This window comes from Tachypleus tridentatus, chromosome 7 (assembly GCF_004210375.1).
Source record: "Tachypleus tridentatus isolate NWPU-2018 chromosome 7, ASM421037v1, whole genome shotgun sequence".
Lineage (NCBI taxonomy): Eukaryota > Metazoa > Arthropoda > Merostomata > Xiphosura > Limulidae > Tachypleus > Tachypleus tridentatus.
The window spans coordinates 55,701,720-55,719,288 of NC_134831.1; the positions used below are offsets into that span (position 1 = coordinate 55,701,720).

The 17,569-nt window shown below is 32.7% G+C and overlaps 1 protein-coding gene across 1 annotated transcript; it reads left to right on the forward strand.

Moving 5' to 3' along the window:
• Nucleotides 1-9,842: 9,842 nt before the first annotated feature.
• Nucleotides 9,843-16,008, forward strand: NHP2 (NHP2 ribonucleoprotein). Its single transcript, XM_076511781.1, has 4 exons — nt 9,843-10,075; nt 14,538-14,610; nt 15,439-15,544; nt 15,725-16,008. Exons 1-4 carry the CDS (start codon nt 9,886-9,888, stop codon nt 15,848-15,850), a joined length of 495 nt encoding a protein of 164 aa, XP_076367896.1. The 5' UTR covers nt 9,843-9,885; the 3' UTR covers nt 15,851-16,008.
• The last annotated feature ends 1,561 nt before the right edge of the window (nt 16,009-17,569 follow it).

Sequence of the window (17,569 nt, forward strand, 5' to 3'; positions counted from 1 at the left end):
TTCATGTTGAATGATAAACATACCTTTAAATAATAAAGAAATAGAAATTAAAAATTATTTCCTATGTCATTTATGACCAGGCATGGCCAAGTGGTTAAAGAAGCTCGACTCGTTATCTGAGGGTCGTGATTCAAATTCCCGTTACACCAAACAAGCTCGCAATTTCAGTCATGTGGACGCTATAATGTGACGATCAATCCCCCTATTCGTTGGTAAAAGAAAAGCCCAAGAGTTGAAGGTTAGTGGTAATAACCTCCCTCTATTCTTACACTGCTAAATCAGAGATGACTAGCGCAAATAGCCCTCGTAGTCTTATACGAAATTAAACGTCATTCGTGTGTTATCAATAAAAATATTTTTGCTCAAATCCATATCACTGTAGTGAGTGGCAGATACAAGCCTGTAAAATAATGACGATTTTCATCAGTGGTTACAAAACTTTAATATTTGCTTAAATTGAGAAGTAATTGTTAGCAGGATCAAGCGTGTCCAGTAACAACGAACAAAACAGTGAATCTGAGATTTTGTGGTTTGCAAGAGACAGGGCTCGGCATGGCTAGATGGTTAAGACTCGTAATCTAAGGGTTGCGGATTCGAATCCCCGTAGCACCAAACATGCTCGCCCTTTCAGCCGTGAGGGCGTTATAATGTAACGATCAGTCCCACTATTCGTTTATAAAGGAGTAGCCCAAGAGTTGGTGGTAGGTGGTGATGACTAGTTGCCATCTCTCTAGTCTTACACTGCTAAATTAGGGACGGCTAGCACAGATATCCCTCGTGTAGTTTTGCACGAAATTCAAAACAAACCAAACCAAAAGACTGTTCTCTGAAAACTTTGGCATGGTGATTGAAATGGGTACCTTAAAAAGTGACGAACAAAACTCTATTAATTGACAAGAATAGCACGAAATTACCTTCTCTCTAATCTATCAGCTCAAAATTATGGGCGACTAACACCACAGTTAGTCATCATATAGTTTGGCACATAATCCAACAACCATATAAAATTGTTTTAGCCAAAAGGACTAAATATTAATACAATTTCTTATGGAGGTCTGGAAGGTCTGCATATTTGTTGGATTTTACATAAACCTATATGAGGACTTTATGCAGTAACATTCCTTAATTTTGAAGAAATAAGCTAGAGGGAAAGCAGCTAATCAAAATCATCTGCTGTCAAGTTTTGTCTGATTAACCAGTGGGATTTATCCATCACTATTACAGTGCATTCACGGCTCGAAAATATGAAGTACGATTGTTATTTGGTAGTAATGACATTTGAATTATAAAACCCCAGCTCCATAATACAGCGTGCTAATCAATGGATTACATTCAACCCGGATCTAGTAGGTCCAGCCCTACATTAACCATTAAGCAAAATAAGCACGTGCTTAGGATACCAAGGGAAGAGGAGCATCACAGAGTTTTTTTCCTTGTTACCATGCCCTTAAATCTTTCACTGCCACACTCAACTTTAGTCGATTTTTTTGTAACTGTCTTTATCTGCCGTGTTCGACTTTACTCTGCAATGCTAAAAAAATGTTTTCTTTGGCTCGATGAGTGACTAAAGTTTTGAGAAACTACTAAGTTATGTATCTGAAGTAAGCTGATTTGCAAAAGGTTATTACAAAGAACAATGCAAAATTTTGTTTAAACTTCAGGTAAAAGATGATTGTATGTTATGATGCCTGACCTTGAAGATAAAATATTTTTCTCAATCATTCCTTCTGTTGTGGCTATTCATAAGAAATTATATGGAGTGGAACTGTTTTGTTTTACCTTTTACTGTTTTATTCAGTCACATCTACATAAAAATAAGAGTATAATACCACAGAAACATAAATGAAACGAAATGATGACGGATGTGTACAGAGGCGTGGCTTGTTTTATGTTGTTTTCGGCTTCTCTTTTCGTACGTTATATTTGGATTATTGTCTCGTTTGTTTTAGTTTTATTTGCGTTAGTATTGTATTATTCATGTGTGTTTTGTAATATTTTTATAAGTGAGGTTCTCACTTAAGCTTTTATGAGCCGTAATTTTTTTGCCTTCAACCAATTTGCTGTAAAAAAAAGACAAACCTCCTTTGTGTGTGAGAACATGTTTTGAAATTTATCACATCAAGAAAACATTTAGAAAGGAATGCCTGTGTAGCAATGACACCGTTCATAGATTACATGTAACTTATAAGAATATTTGCGCATGTATGTATTCCATTGTGACTATGTAAAAATATAAATAGATCTGAAGCCGAGATTTACTTAGAGGATAAATACAAGGGTGCCTGATCTTAAAGGTGATTTAAGACCGGGCACCCTTGTTTTTATCCTCATTCATAAATAGCCAACAAAATGTTGTCAAATATGCCATTTTTAGACCCAAAAATAGAGATCACAATTACAGTCATGTGAAAAAGTTAGGACATCCTGTGAAAGCCTGTCTATTTTTGTAACATTTTTGGATATATAGATATTTAATCTCAATTTTAACAATACTGGGAAATTATAGGAATATAACTAAGCAATTAAAACTGAAGAAAAGACTTTTCAAGATCTTCTGTAAATGTAATTCTACAAAAATGCATATTCTAACTGAGGAAAAAGTTAGGACACACCCACATTTATTCCCACTTAAAATGGTTCATCTTACACACAAGTGTATCACACCAGGTGCACATGATTAGAAGATCGTTACTCAGCATTTTGAATGAGGCTTGCTCTATTTAATCCTCAGACATTTAGATTGGTGTGTTCCTGACTGTTGAAGTGAGAGTGAGCACCATGGTGAGAGCAAAAGAGCTGTCTTCAGAAAGAAAATTGTAGCAGCTTATGAGTCTGGCAAGGGATTTGAAAAGATCCCGAAAGATTTTGAAATCAGCCATTCCACTGTCCGTGAAATAGTCAACAAGTGGAGGGCTTTCAAAACAACTGCCAACATGCCCAGGTCTCGTCGTCCAAGCAAGTTCACCCCGAGAGCAGAACGCAAGATGCTAAAAGATGCAAACATGTAATCACGGGACCTACAGCAGGCTCTGGCTACTGTTGATGTGAAAGTGCATGCCTCTACAATCAGAAAGAGACTGCACAAGTTTAACTTGCATGGAAGGTGTGCAAGGAGGAATCCTTTGCTCTCTAAGAGAAACATCAAGGCCAGACTTAACTTTGTCAGAGAAAATGTAGACAAAGACCAGGACTTCTGGAATAATGTTCTTTGTACAGATGAGTCCAAAATTGAATTATTTGGACACCAGAACAGAGGACATGTTTGGCGTAAACCAAATACAGCATTCCAGGAAAAGAACCTCACACCAACTGTGAAGCATGGAGGTGGAAGTGTCATGGTTTGGGGCTACTTTGCTGCAGCAGGACCTGGACAGTTCACAATCATAGAATCCACCATGAATTCTACTGTGTATCAGAGGGTGCTTGAGGATCATGTGAGACCATCTGTACGAAAATTAAAGCTGAAGCGAAACTGGACCCTGCAACACGACAATGACCCAAGACATACCAGTAAATCCACCAAGAACTGGCTGAAAACTAAGAAATGGAGAGTCGTGGAATGACCCAGTCAAAGCCCAGATCTTAATCCCATTGAGATGCTGTGGGGTGACTTGAAACGGGCTGTACATGCAAGAAACCCTCAAACATCTCACAGCTGAAAGAATTCTGCATTGAAGAGTGGGGCAAACTTTCTTCAGAGCGATGTCAAAGACTGGTAGATGGCTACAAGAAGCGTCTCACTGCAGTTATTTCAGCCGAAGGGGGTAACACTAGCTATTAAGGGGTAGGGTGTCCTAACTTTTTCCTCAGTTACAATATGCATTTGTGTAGAATTACATTTACAGAAGATCTTGAAAGTCTTTTTTTCAGTTTTAATTGTTTAGTTATATTTTTATAATCCCTCAGTATTGTTGAAATTGAGATTAAATATCTATATATCCAAAAATGTTACAAAAATACACAGTCTTTCATAGGGTGTCCTAACTTTTCACATGACTTTATATTCTTACTTCTTCCTTGATCCTATCCTGACGTCGTAATCCCTCGACCCGGCCCGGCATTCTGGTGATATTTTTTATGAGACGAACGAACAATCCGAGACAGAAACACAGAGACAACGACAACAAATTTTTAGGTGTAATTCAACTATTTTGCGACTGTAAATTCAGATCAGTATGTGTTTTATTACATTTCTGAAAAGCTTGAAAAACAATCGACTTATTGGAGCAGTCTAAAAGCGATAATTTTACCTTTCAGGTCAAATTGCGTAAGACTTCGACGTGTAAGAAAACATGATTTTTAACGTTGTTATGTATACACTATACTACTAGTAATAGAAGTACAGTACTGTGGCACCGTAGTCATATAAAGATACTGTAAAGAACCGACAAATCAACAAAATTAATTTAGGATTGTCTGAAAAAGTGCATGAATTGAACAAGTTAATGTGAACAAAATCGGTACTGAGTACGAGGCTTAACATCAGTGGCTTCATTTGCAATGTATTTATAATTAGCATTAGGCCTAACGTTAGTGTTGTTATCTGAGAACCGAGTGGCAATAACGTTAGGCCTAAATACTGTAACTAGTTTATTTTAAGTACAGTGGACACGCTACTTTAGCCTGGAATAATGAAGTGGACTATTCCTAATTTAAGGCTGTCGTTTTGAATTTGCCTTCGCATCTAAGCATGCAGATAAAGTTTCAGACATATGCCTATTTTGTTGATGTATGATTTGTTGACTCGTCTAAAGTCCCCAGGTCAAAACTGAGCTCAAAGTTGAGGTTACAACTCATTCTTCGGATATTTTAAGTATGATTAAGGTACTTTAGCCTAGGTCTAACCCATTATTTAGTAGTTCAATGTGCAGTACAGTTTACAATTGATTATATGTTATGTATGTGTACCAGTACAGAATGATCACTGTGTATATAGGCTACTACGGTATGTGTTGCTGATCGCGAATCGTTTTGGAATACTTTATGGCTCACAATGGATTTGCATATCACTATTGACATTGCTTCTTGCATACAGCTTCCATAGCAACAACCTTGATAAAACTTTTGCAATGACTGAAAACTAATTTTCCTCATATGGATTGAAGCCAGTCTCGAAGGGTTTTCAACCAATCAGAATGGAGCAAATCTATAAAAGTATTTATGAATTCATGTTTATGTGCTGATGGACCTAGGTCCTACTGGGTGGCCCGTTAGTCCTTACCCATCCATATCTCTTATGTATCCAATGTATCTGTGTGCTGTCCCTCATTCTCGCTGCATAATATTACGTCACTGTGTGTGTGTTTTACGTATAGCAAAGCCACAAAGGGCTATCTGCTCAGCCCACCGAGGGGAATCGAACCCCTGATTTTAGCGTTGTAAATCCGGAGACATACCGCTGTACTAGCGGGGGGCTATTATGTCACAATACGTTCTTCAAGTGTAAATGGCTTACATCGGCCATATTTCTCTGAAGAAAAGAAAAATTTATAATACATGCGTAATTGAATATAACATATGGATGGGTAGGGACTTACGGGCCACCCTGTAGGATAACTTTCTGACAATCTTTGTCTAAATGTAGGCCTAGAGTTTATTGTGTTTGACTGTCTTACCAACGTTTTTCTTTAAAAATTTCAGTGTTTTTCTAATCATTATAACTACATATAATCCATATTTTTTGCGTTTTTTAATTTTGTGTTTATATTTTTCAGACTGCAAGATGAAATGTGTTCAATTAAGTGGTGCAAAAAAGAGAAAACTAGCAAAAAAACAAAAACAAAAGGCTTTGAATTTAGTGACCAAAACTGAAAAACTGACTAATTTTTTCACTCAACTTACACAACATGATCTTCCAAATCAAAACCCATCTCCGCCATCAGAAGTCACTTGTACTGCATCTGACTCTAACAAGATTGAAGTTGAACTTAATTCCACACCTACAAGTACCACTTTGTTCACTTCAAGGTCAGAACAACATGATGACGTTGAGGTGTCACAGGCTGGCTCAGTTGGCACAAGTCTTACAACTGATTTCACTTTGTCTGTAAATTGTCTTGATATTTCTAGTGTTAATGTTGATCCAAGTTGCCCTACAAGACAGTCTGAAGTTGAAATAATTGCTGAAAATGAAAATATACTGGACTATAGTAAAATGCTTCGGTCTGCAAAATATGGACGAACAAAAGCAAAAGATCCAGAAGTTGTGGCTCGATTTCTCTGCTTATGATGTGGCTTATTGGATTGCTAACTGTCAACACCACAATGGACCGTTTGGCAAATCTTGCCGGACTTTCAATAGTGGCAAACCAATAAGATACTGTTCGCAAAAACTTATCTTTGGGCTAAAAGCCAATGGTGAGTAATACAAGAAAGAGTAGTTATTGCATTCACCATGAACAAGATCAGTTTACTGTATTGTTTATAAACTTTTTGCCCTTAAAGTTTTCTCGCCTTTTGTTGAAAGAGAAGGGTTCAGTGGCTGGCGAAATACTATTGTAATTTATCATCATGAAAGAAGCACCACTCACCGAAACTTTATGATAACATATTTAACTCGCAGACAAGGTTTAGGCTTGCGACAAGAGTTGGAAAAACAAATTAAAGAAGAGTACAATTACTGGGAACATGTCTTGGAGCGTGTAATAGCTGTTATTTGTACGTTAGCTGAACGAGGCCTGGGTTTTCAAGGAGCAGATGAAAAGTTTGGTTCACTGCAGAATGGGAATTTTTTAGGGCTGCTTGAGCTCATAAATCAGTTTGATCCATTTTTAGTAGGGTACATTTCGAAATATGGAAATTCTGGAAAAGGAAATCCTTCTTATTTGTCCAAAACGACCTGTAAAGAACTCACTGGACCAATGGCTCAGAAGATCCGCGCGTTCATTGTTGATGAAGTAAATTCTTCCGGTTATTTTAGCTTGTCAGTTGACTCGACGCCAGATCTATCACATATGCATCAATTAAGTGTTGTACTTCGATACTTAAAAGATGTGCAGCCTATTGAACGCTTTTAAACCTTTATGGAACTGAAAAGTCATACTGGTGAGGAAATAGCAAACCAGGTATTGTAGTATTTACGTGTAGTTTGCAAACTTAATTTTTCAAAATATAGGGGTAAATCTTATGACAATGCTGCTAACATGTCTGGGCGTTATAAGGGGATGCAGCAAAATATTTTAGAAGAAAATAAGTTTGTCATTTATGTTCCCTGTGCAGCCCATTCACTTCTGGTAGGTCGAAGTGCTGTTGACTGCTGTCAAATGGCAGTTAATTTTTTCTCTACAATGCATTTGCTCTATACATTTTTTTTTTCAGCTTTAACCAGCCGGTGGAAATTTCTTAAAGCTTGTCTTGAAAATGAAAGTGTGTTAAAATCCCTCTCTGATACCAGATGGGAGGCACATGTTATGGTAACAACAGCAATTTCGAAGTCTTTATTTAATATTTTGGAAGCTTTAGAATGTCTAGTTGAAGACTAGTCACAAAAGCGAGACACTAGAAGAGAAGCAGTCAATATTGCAAACAAAATGCAAGAGCAATAATTTGTTTTTATGTTGATCATGTGGGATGAAATTTTGCAAAAGTTTCATAAAGCAAGTCAAGTTCTGCTAAATGAGGATGTGCACTTAAAACGTGCAGATCTGTACGGGTCATTAGCTGACCAACTACGCACTTTAAGGGATGACTTTGAAAGATCTGAAGCAGTTGCAAAGGAAATACTACCAGATGTTGATTACAATGCAGCTCAAACTCGCAAACGTGTCAGAAAGAAGGTACTTAATGACGGGGATGCACAAGAAGTAGATCTGAATGCTAGAGATAAATTACGCATCACCACCACCACCTTCTACACAATTGTTGACAAATTGAAAACACAGATGAGAAGAAAAGGAGAGGTGTACAAAGAAATAGCAAACAGATTTTCTTTCCTAAGTGATGTGCCAAATAATGTCACTTTATCTGCTGAAACTGAAAGGTACTCTCAGTGTTCCCAAAAGCTATTTGATGTTTACCTAAAGGACATGGACACTAATCTCTCTGCCGAGCTTCAGCAGTTTCACTCTTATGTGCGCTATAAGTTCAGTGAAACAAAACTGTAAAAACGAGATTCAGTCGTGTTGAATTTTATAAAATAATTTCAAAAGACAAAATTGAGTGTGCGTTTCTAAACGTAGACATTGCATTGCGTATATTTTTAACATTAATGGTCACAAATTATTGTACAGCTGAGCGTTTATTTTCTCAACTCAAGAATATTAAAAATCCCAAAAGAACAACTATGCGACTAGACAGGCTGGATGCCTTGTTTCTGCTTAGTATAGAAGTAGATTTGTTTTGTCAAATTAGTTTTAAGGACTTTATCAAAGATTTTGCAATTAAAAAATCTAGAAGAAAACTTTTTTAAAATTGATATAAATATTATGGTATAAGTAAATAATTTGCTTACATGGTTTTAAGTTTAAAGTGAGAAAGTGTTAACATCAAAATTAAATTTTTTAATGAAAGGGTTTTGAGTAAAATTTTAATTTTTGTTAACATCAAAGTGTGAATTTGTGAACATCAAAGTGAGAATTTTTAACATCACAATGTGAATTTGTTAACATCAGAGTGAGAATTGTTAACTCAGAGTGAAAACAAATATACAGTAAAAATAATTCTTTTTAATTATCATTAATTAAAGAGGTGATTTTCCTCATGATTTCTAAATAAAAGGCCTAAATCATTGCTTGATTTTCATTCATGCCCAATCTGTTAAATAAATAAAATAAAAAAGTATTTATTATACTTTTGGGGCCTGGAAGAAAACTGAAAATTTTTCAAACTTCAATTTCATTTTCAGCACTTATTGTGTCTTAATGTCTTGTCAGTTAAACAGTGGAGGGGCCGAGGGGGGCACCGTTGTTGGGCTGTGCTTAAAACATCATTTGCTTTTAATCCGGCCCTGAGTAGGTCTAAGGTTTTTCTGAAATGAAAATTCTGTAATGTGTAGTGTGGCACACGCAATACAAAACATAAAATTGGCAGTCTGTATTTTTTATTTTCAGGCTCTTCTTATTTTTTGAGTGACAGCTGTATTGTCATTTAACCATAATATACTTCAAGCAGTCGGAAAATAAAACGAGTATTTATTTTAGTCCATAAAAAACGTACTGGTAAAATCGTAGTACCTATGAATTTCAGTGCGATCATACTATTGAAACAAGCACTGGGAATAATCGTCTTTGTACACTTGTAACAGACATGAAAAGCGGGCCGGAATTCTATAGAAATAACACTTTCGACGAGGCCTTTTGAAATAGAAACTAGATTTCAGAAATACTCTCAAGATGCACGATTATAAAATGAAATATGTATATACATATGTAGGAATATATAAATAACAAGTATGGTCTTAAACTGATAAAAGCTAATTAATATACATCATCAAGATTTACTTAAACATTAATGCAAATTGTGTAACAATGCGTTACGACGCTGAACGTTGTGAATCACTATTCCTAAAACTGAAATGTAAACTTTTACTGTCTGGTAGTGAATATTTTCGAAATTGTTAAATACCCAAGCTAATCATGGTTTATGAATGTTATACGCATATTTTGAAATTTTTGTTAGAGTATCTCAAATCATGGGATAGCTCTTAGGTCTAAACTTAACAAAGCATTTTACATTATGTGATAAACAAATAGTTTAGAAGAATTTTATTTCTGAATGTGTTTTTAGCATTCAATCCCCATTCCTCTGGCACAACAGAGTGTTCCGATCTTTCAAACTATATTAGTATAGTAGATAGAAAAATATCTGCCTTAAAAAATTTTCTTTTTCTTTAATCCACCACTAGAGGGTTATATATGACATGTTTTTGGCCTGAAATCCAATTTAAAGATGACGAAAATAAAGAAGGAAAAGCGTGATCCTGATGATAATGATGCAGATACAACAGGTGGTGATACAAGGTTACTTGGAGAAATGAAAGAATTATCATATGATGAAAAACTAAAACATGTTAGTATCATAGCCAAACCTATGGCTTCTCGCAAATTAGCAAAGAAGTTGTATAAACTTATAAAAAAAGGTAAGCTTGAGGCATGGCGAAGGCCTAACTCACTAATTGTAATATTAGCGTTATGTTACTGTTTGTATGTTTTTTATGGTAGCCATACAAAACATGAATTTTATAATGTTATAGGCCTAAATATTAATCTTAATCGGTTCTTAAACGAGATGTATACACAAAAGGAGGGAATTTGGAAGTGTAAGAAATTTATCGTAACTTGTTAACTATAGTAAAAATAAAAATGCTTAGAATTAACTAATTCAATAATTAGCCATTTCCATTTGGGTGATATTTATTCAATTTAAAATGAATAAAAGATGTTTAAAAAGTAAAGCCTAAGTATTACTAAACATGGTATAATCGTATGGTTTGATTTTATAGTGTTGAAATTCTCTATGTACTTGATGTTGATTCTATAGTAAGCATGTAATTTTCAATTTATACATAAAAGTTTTATTATTTTCAACAAAATACAACTTTCTGAATAAAATTAAAAGGAATACAGATGTGTTACAGGACACATTCTGACATTAAAATGTATAATTTCGGATCCATCAGTGGTGTTTCATTGACAGTGTCACATTTCTTCTGTAGATCAGTGTGCACATAATTTAAAGAAATGGTGTCAACAAATAGAACAGTTTGTTTAAATAAATAACTGCTTGTATGTCCGAAGAAAGCTAAAATAGTATTGTTCACGTGATCACTGTTGATTAGGTGATGTGATATGTATAATGTTCCCATTTTATTCAAAATAATTTATATACTTTGAACAATAAGTATACTTAACATAAAAGTACTTTGTAACAACATTAAAAAAAAACATAAGCCATTTGGAGAAAAAATTTGCACAACTTAAGTGCAAAGTTTTTTTTCACCCTTGAATTTTAAACATTACAGGTGCATCATCTAGTTTCTAATCACATGCTATTTTTATTGTATGCTGTCATTTCAAATCATTTGCCATACCTTAAGCAGCCCCTTCCTTCAGGATTGCTCTAAAAACCTCTGGTTAATTTACAGTTCAAACACATTTTGAAGTATTTTTGTAATAACTCTAGTCGGGGAAAACATTTGAAGAAAATTCATTTTAAACAGGTTTTTTTTTTTTTAAGTATCACAATACATTCAAGTTTTAGCAATATATTGTAACCACATTAAATTGATACAACTGATTGATGCTTTGATGAATTGTAATACTGGTAATCACAGTTTTTGTTGACTTTTAAATTTCTGGCAGTATTATGCTCTATGTATTTCAGCTACATATATGTAGGCCAAAATATTGTTTCAGATCAAAATAGGTTTAGAAAGCTCTTAAATAATTTTGTTATAATGTTAAAATTAAAAGTTTTTATGTGAAAATTATTAAATGTAGATTAAGAAAGCTCTTAAATAATTTTGTTATAATGATAAAATTAAAAGTTTTTATGTGAAAATTATTAAATGTAGATTAAAATGTTTTTGATGGAAATAAACTGATTTTAAAGTTTAGTTTTGCTAACTTAATAAAGGGAAGATTAATAGTTCAATATTATAAAGTAACTGTATATTTATTTCTGAATCGATTAGATTTTACTTTGATTTGTTAAACTACTTTTATTCAATAAAGAGAAAGAAACTATAATAGAGCACTTTACATTCAGTCACTGTCACAAATAGGGTTTTACAGATTTTGTGCAAGAACTTGTGGCATAGTCTTTCTTGTATGGATGATATTAATAAATGATGAAATTTACTGAGTAATTATAGCAGAGAATGTAAATAACTTGCAAATTAGCATAGTATTTTACTGCAATAAAAAGCAGTAATATACAAGTACATATAATATGTATTAAGATATCTGACAATGTTATTGTACTTACTGTATCTACATATACATGTTAATATAAGAAAGGTCTTTGCTATCTTTATATTTGAGGTCATAATGTGTCAAATGTATATTAAAAAGTTTTGAACATCTAACAAATGTATATTAAAAAGGGAATAGTATTTTGAACCAGAATCACTTTCAAAATGTATTTTGTAGTATTTGTTAGTTTCATTAGGTTTCTTGATACACAAAATAGTTTGTCATACCATAGCAGCTCATAGAATGAAAATGCTCTCAAGTTTTTTCAGATACAACCTTTTAACTTGTAGCCACATCTTTTGACCAATTTGATATATAATTACTGCAACAGATATTTAGTATTCTTGTTTGTTCTCAAAGGGTAATGGCTAGATTCTGAGGTGGTCAGTCCATTTTTTAGATAGTTGAGGTATTTTTATAAAATGTAGTATCAAAAACCACAATTTTCTTCATGTTTGGACATATTTAAGACTAAGAGAAAGTGTCTTCAGCTTCTGTCAAGGTTCTCTGTCTTAACTTTACAACTGCCCAATAATGAGTTTGTCAAGCTCCTGAATTTTTTTAAACTTAAGATATTCTCGGATGAGGTTGGAGTATTTTGTATTGAAGTTCAAAATATTAGTTTGAAATTCTAAATCATGTTGGTTGTGAAAGTAATAAACTAAACAGTTTTGCAACTAATTAGGCATTGCTTCTTTGTCTTCAAAGTTAAGTGGTAATGTTTAATAATTTTAAAGGTTTTGTGAAGAATTTTAATTTCTGGCATAATATACAGCAAGGCTGAGAACACTATCTAATGTCATAGTTCAGTTTAGACATTGCAGAATGACATAGAAATTTCTATAGGAAAGTCACAAAGCTACTGAACATGAATTACTTAAAGTAAATAGTTATGTGTATTGAGAATTTTAACAAGTGCTTGTACAAAATATATTAGTAGTACTGCCAACTATAAGGCAATAAAAATTCATCATAATGCATAATCAGCTAGTTTATTTCCCAAAATACTGTTTCTGTTTTTACACGTAAAAGTCTTTTATTATTATTTTATATGTTAAAAAGCATTTAAAATAAACCTTTGGTCAAAAACATTTTGCATATACTAAGTATGTAACAAAAGTGTTGTGTATTTGAAATTGTAAAAAACTCTTCACATGTTCATTGACTGGAACATTATGAAATTACATAAACAGGTGAATTTAAAAAATGACTTAATTATACTAGAATCATTAGAAATTTTTAAAAACAAAATTATGAGTTTGAATATAGATTTAGATCCAGTGCCATGAAAGATAATTTCTGGAATTCTGTTTTGTAAATAGCACCATCGTACAATATGCTAATTGTACATGTACATTTACTCGTGTACATAAATGAACCTTGTTTTTGTTTTCATGAGGATAATGGATCATGTTTTCCACCAAAATATGTGGAACATATTTTTCTTTTTATTGGAAAAATGCACAGATTCTGTTAGTCTAAGTATCAGAGTAACATACTTTAACCAGTGCAGTATGTAGAAGATAAAGGGTTTCAACTACTAATACTCCATGGGACTGTGCTCTATTTTAATTTCCTATGAGCAGAGTCCTCACATAGTTGGTGCTGTTAATTGCATGTGTTTTAAGGATAAAATTTCAAATTCATAATGTGTGTCTTAATCACATCAAACATTTAGAAGCTGAATAGACTTGTTAAAGAAAAATGTGTTTACCCCCTTTAGACCATAGGAGTAAATCTAAGTGAAAGAACCTTAATCTTTTTCTTCTAACTTCAACCCAGGAAAAAGTACCAATGCATAACATAATTACAGCTGTCAGAGAGTTCCCCCAGTAACTTGACTATGTACAAACATTGTTTGTTGCATCTCTTTTGACATACAAATCACGTACAACAACTTAGACAAAAATACCATCAAAATTACAGACAGTCAGCATCACTAATTGCTACTAGATTCTGCAATGTTTTAATTAGAAAACCTGTGATTTTTGCATAATGTTTTGGTTAAATTTTTATCCTGGATGTTGTAAAGAGAAAAGCATAAAATTATTCAATGTGATGCAAAAGATAAACCTCTTCAGTAGTAATGATTGAAAACCGTGACAGTTTAAAAAATAAGTACAGTTTAATATCTTTTTTTACTTGAGCAAACACCATTGAAAATGACACATGCTAATGGTAAACACTAGGTGGATCTTTGAAAGTGTATTGTAACGTTTTTATTGCATATTTAGTAAACGTGATTTTACCTGTGATTGCTATAAGGCATTGCCATAAATATACTGTCATGTAATTTGAGATTTTGTGATTTTATGCCATATTACAATGGCATAACAGTGCATGGAATGCTATTTACTGCTGTACCATTTTGAATTAATCTTTATATATTTTTATTAAAAGGCAAATAAATCAGTTTCATATATTATTTAAAAATATGTTAATATCAGCTAGATAGTTAACAAAACTTGTCAAGCTGGGCATACAAAACAACTTAATGAAAATAAATGCTCTTCCTAACTTTCAGTACTTAATATATTTGTGGAAAGTTAGTCATCTTTTAGTTAGTTTTAGAGGAATATTTTGAAAGCCCTTAACTATGGTTACTCATTAACATGTTTTCTTTTACAGCTAGCAAACACAAAACATTTTTGCGTCAGGGCTTGAAAGATGTTCAAGGAAGGATACGAAAAGGAGAAACTGGGTAAGTTTAATCTGTCTTTCACTGTATACAGAAAATAAAATTATTTTAAATGATTTAAAAAAGTTAAATATTTCAACAGTTGTGGAATTCTGTGCATTCTTTTTTATAAATTTAAATTATAACATTCATCATAACATCTGTACTGAATGTGTTAGTTATTTTTTAGACACAGCACAAAGGTACTGAACATAAACTGTTTTATAAGGTAGTAAAATGACAGCACGTTATGAAATAGAAATTAGGCTATTTATTACACAAAAGCAATACAAGCAAAAGTGAAATGATGTAAAGGATATTGTTAAAAACTGTTTAATTTTTTAAAATATAATATACGTTTCTGGAGCTGACAGTTGACTTAACTAAGCTGTTACTTCAGACAAAAGCAACATAATTATGTTGCACTAATTATGTTTCTTACTCTGTGTGTGTGCAGTATGTATAGTTTTAGTGTGAAGTTTAGTGGTATCCATTTTTAAGGAACTTGAGTTTCTTCCTAAAAATCTACTTGGAGTGGTTTTTCTACAATGTAATAAATGATATAAAGTATAATTGCAAACCTTGTTGTGCCAAGAGTGCAACAGTATTAATTTCATACTTCTGTCCAGAAATGTTATGCTCAGTCAGTTTATATAAGATATTTGCAGAAAAACTAGAGGATAAATATTTGTGTTTTTATATAGCATAACTTGGTAGGTGTAAATCAAACATTTTTTGTCATCAAGTGGAAGTTTTATGTTTATCAACCTATAGCAGGTTAGCATATGGTGGTGATGTTAAATCACATGGTTTAACATGTAATGTTTCCAATTAATCCTTTTTTTATTTCAGGATTGTAATATTTGCAGGAGATGTAAGTCCAGTGGAGATTATGTGTCATTTGCCAGGTGTTTGTGAGGAGAAGAATATTCCTTATGTCTATACACCTTCCCGACAGGTTAGTTTATTGATAGCATCTGAACATTTGCCATATGTTTTATTAAGTTGCATAGTTATAGTAACAGGTTTGCCATACATCTTAACAAAATATTTATGAAACCTTCAATGATTCAATGATCCATTTTCATAAATTTGAATGACTTTTGATCAAGTGAATATTTTTTCATTTTGTTTATAGGATCTTGGAATAGCAATGGGTGTTAAACGAGGAAGTCTCATGGTTTTAGTACGTGAAAATGAAGATTACAAAGATGCATATGATGAGTGCTATGAAGGAGTGAAAGCTTTGCCTCTTCCCATTTGAAAAATATTTCAATTTTTAAATAATACAATTTCAATTTCATCTCCATCATAAAAATTTCATAATTTTTACTGCTTTCAAGAAAGGCTGAAGTTGCAGCATTTTGAGTTTTTTTATTGTAACCATACAAGATGTAATAAAAAAAGTTTGTTAAATCTCAATTCTCATGACATAGAACACATGTGATGATCTTTAATGTACTGTCTTGGAAACCTGAAGTTATTGCCCATCCTTCCTTCATCTTAAAATAAAAATAGTTCCACATTACATTCAAAAACTAATGTACAGAAAAGGTCTTAAAATTACTGTGAATGTGAAAAACCTTTTTGGTCTTAGCTTGAAATGTATAGGTATGGTGTTAATTGGCTCAGTGTGTTACTAAAAGATAGTGGCTTTTATAGGTATATCAGATTTTTATAAGATTAGGTTTACAGCCCAATGTCACATTTGTAGCACTAGTTATCCAGGGTAGTAATAAGTAACTATGAAATTCTATGATGAAGTTTAACCCTAAAAATTAACTTCGGGTACTGTCATTAGTTTAGCCGAATGGTAATATGTTCAGGAGATAATGTTTTAACCCAAAATAGTGCTAAAACTGTAAAACTTCATGAAAACCTCATAAAAGTGTAAAAATTATGGCTACTAACCTCTAACTTGTATGTTTTGGAAATTTGCATAAAACAAGAAATGTGGACAAATGGAGCTCTACCAGAAGTTCATGAATTTATATATGTATTAGATATTTTAAAACCATGATTCAAAAGTGAATTTATACCATTGTTGTTTAAATTATTACATTTAACAAGTTAATGCACAGAAGGTAATTTTAATTGACAAAATAAATTATATTTAATGAAATGTTTATATGCAGTACATGTGAATTATGGTGTAAAGTATTTTAAAGAAAGATGCCTTTTAAAAATTGTTAGATTGAATCATCCAGTGTTTAACCATAAAAAAACAAACATAACTGTGGATTGCCTGGATTTTAGTATTCAAAATCAAACATCTCCATACTCCCTCTGTTTTAATAACCACTATTGATGTGGTAATAGTTAAGTAAGAAAACAATACACCAAACATACTGTTTAAAAAGGTTGTTCATAATCACCGATATTTATTTAGAAAAACATTCATTTAAAGTACATTCTCAAGCAGTTAGCTGGTTAATAAATTTGTAGGTGCTCCAGATACATTGAATCCAAAAACTCAATTAGATGCAGTACATTTAAAGAATAAAAAGATTCATACTTGCTGGAAAGAATAGTCAGTCTTAATTTTAATTTTTGGTGGATTTTTACCTTGACTGATTCCACTTGAAATGTAAAGATTTTTTAAAGAAATGGATGAATCTGAAAACAGATTGTTGAAATTTAGACAAATGAAGCAACAAAAATTAATCATTTCTTCATTGGTCTTAAAATGAAGTGGATCATTTAGCAACACCTTACACATTAAAATTATGGTGTAGATTAGCATAATATAGGGAACAAAAACAGTTTGAGCTTGGGCTTCATCCAGTTGGCACAACAATGGTAAATGCTAGCCTGATTTTGGTTGTTAAGCAAAAACACCCACTTTGTGTTAACACAAAGCTTTAAGTAGACCAAATTATGAATTATACAAACAGTATTATCTTGTCCTCTAGTCTTTCTGAAAAAAATATTGCACAAACTGGTTGGACCGGCACTTTTGTGCAGAGATGAAATTTATATTTTG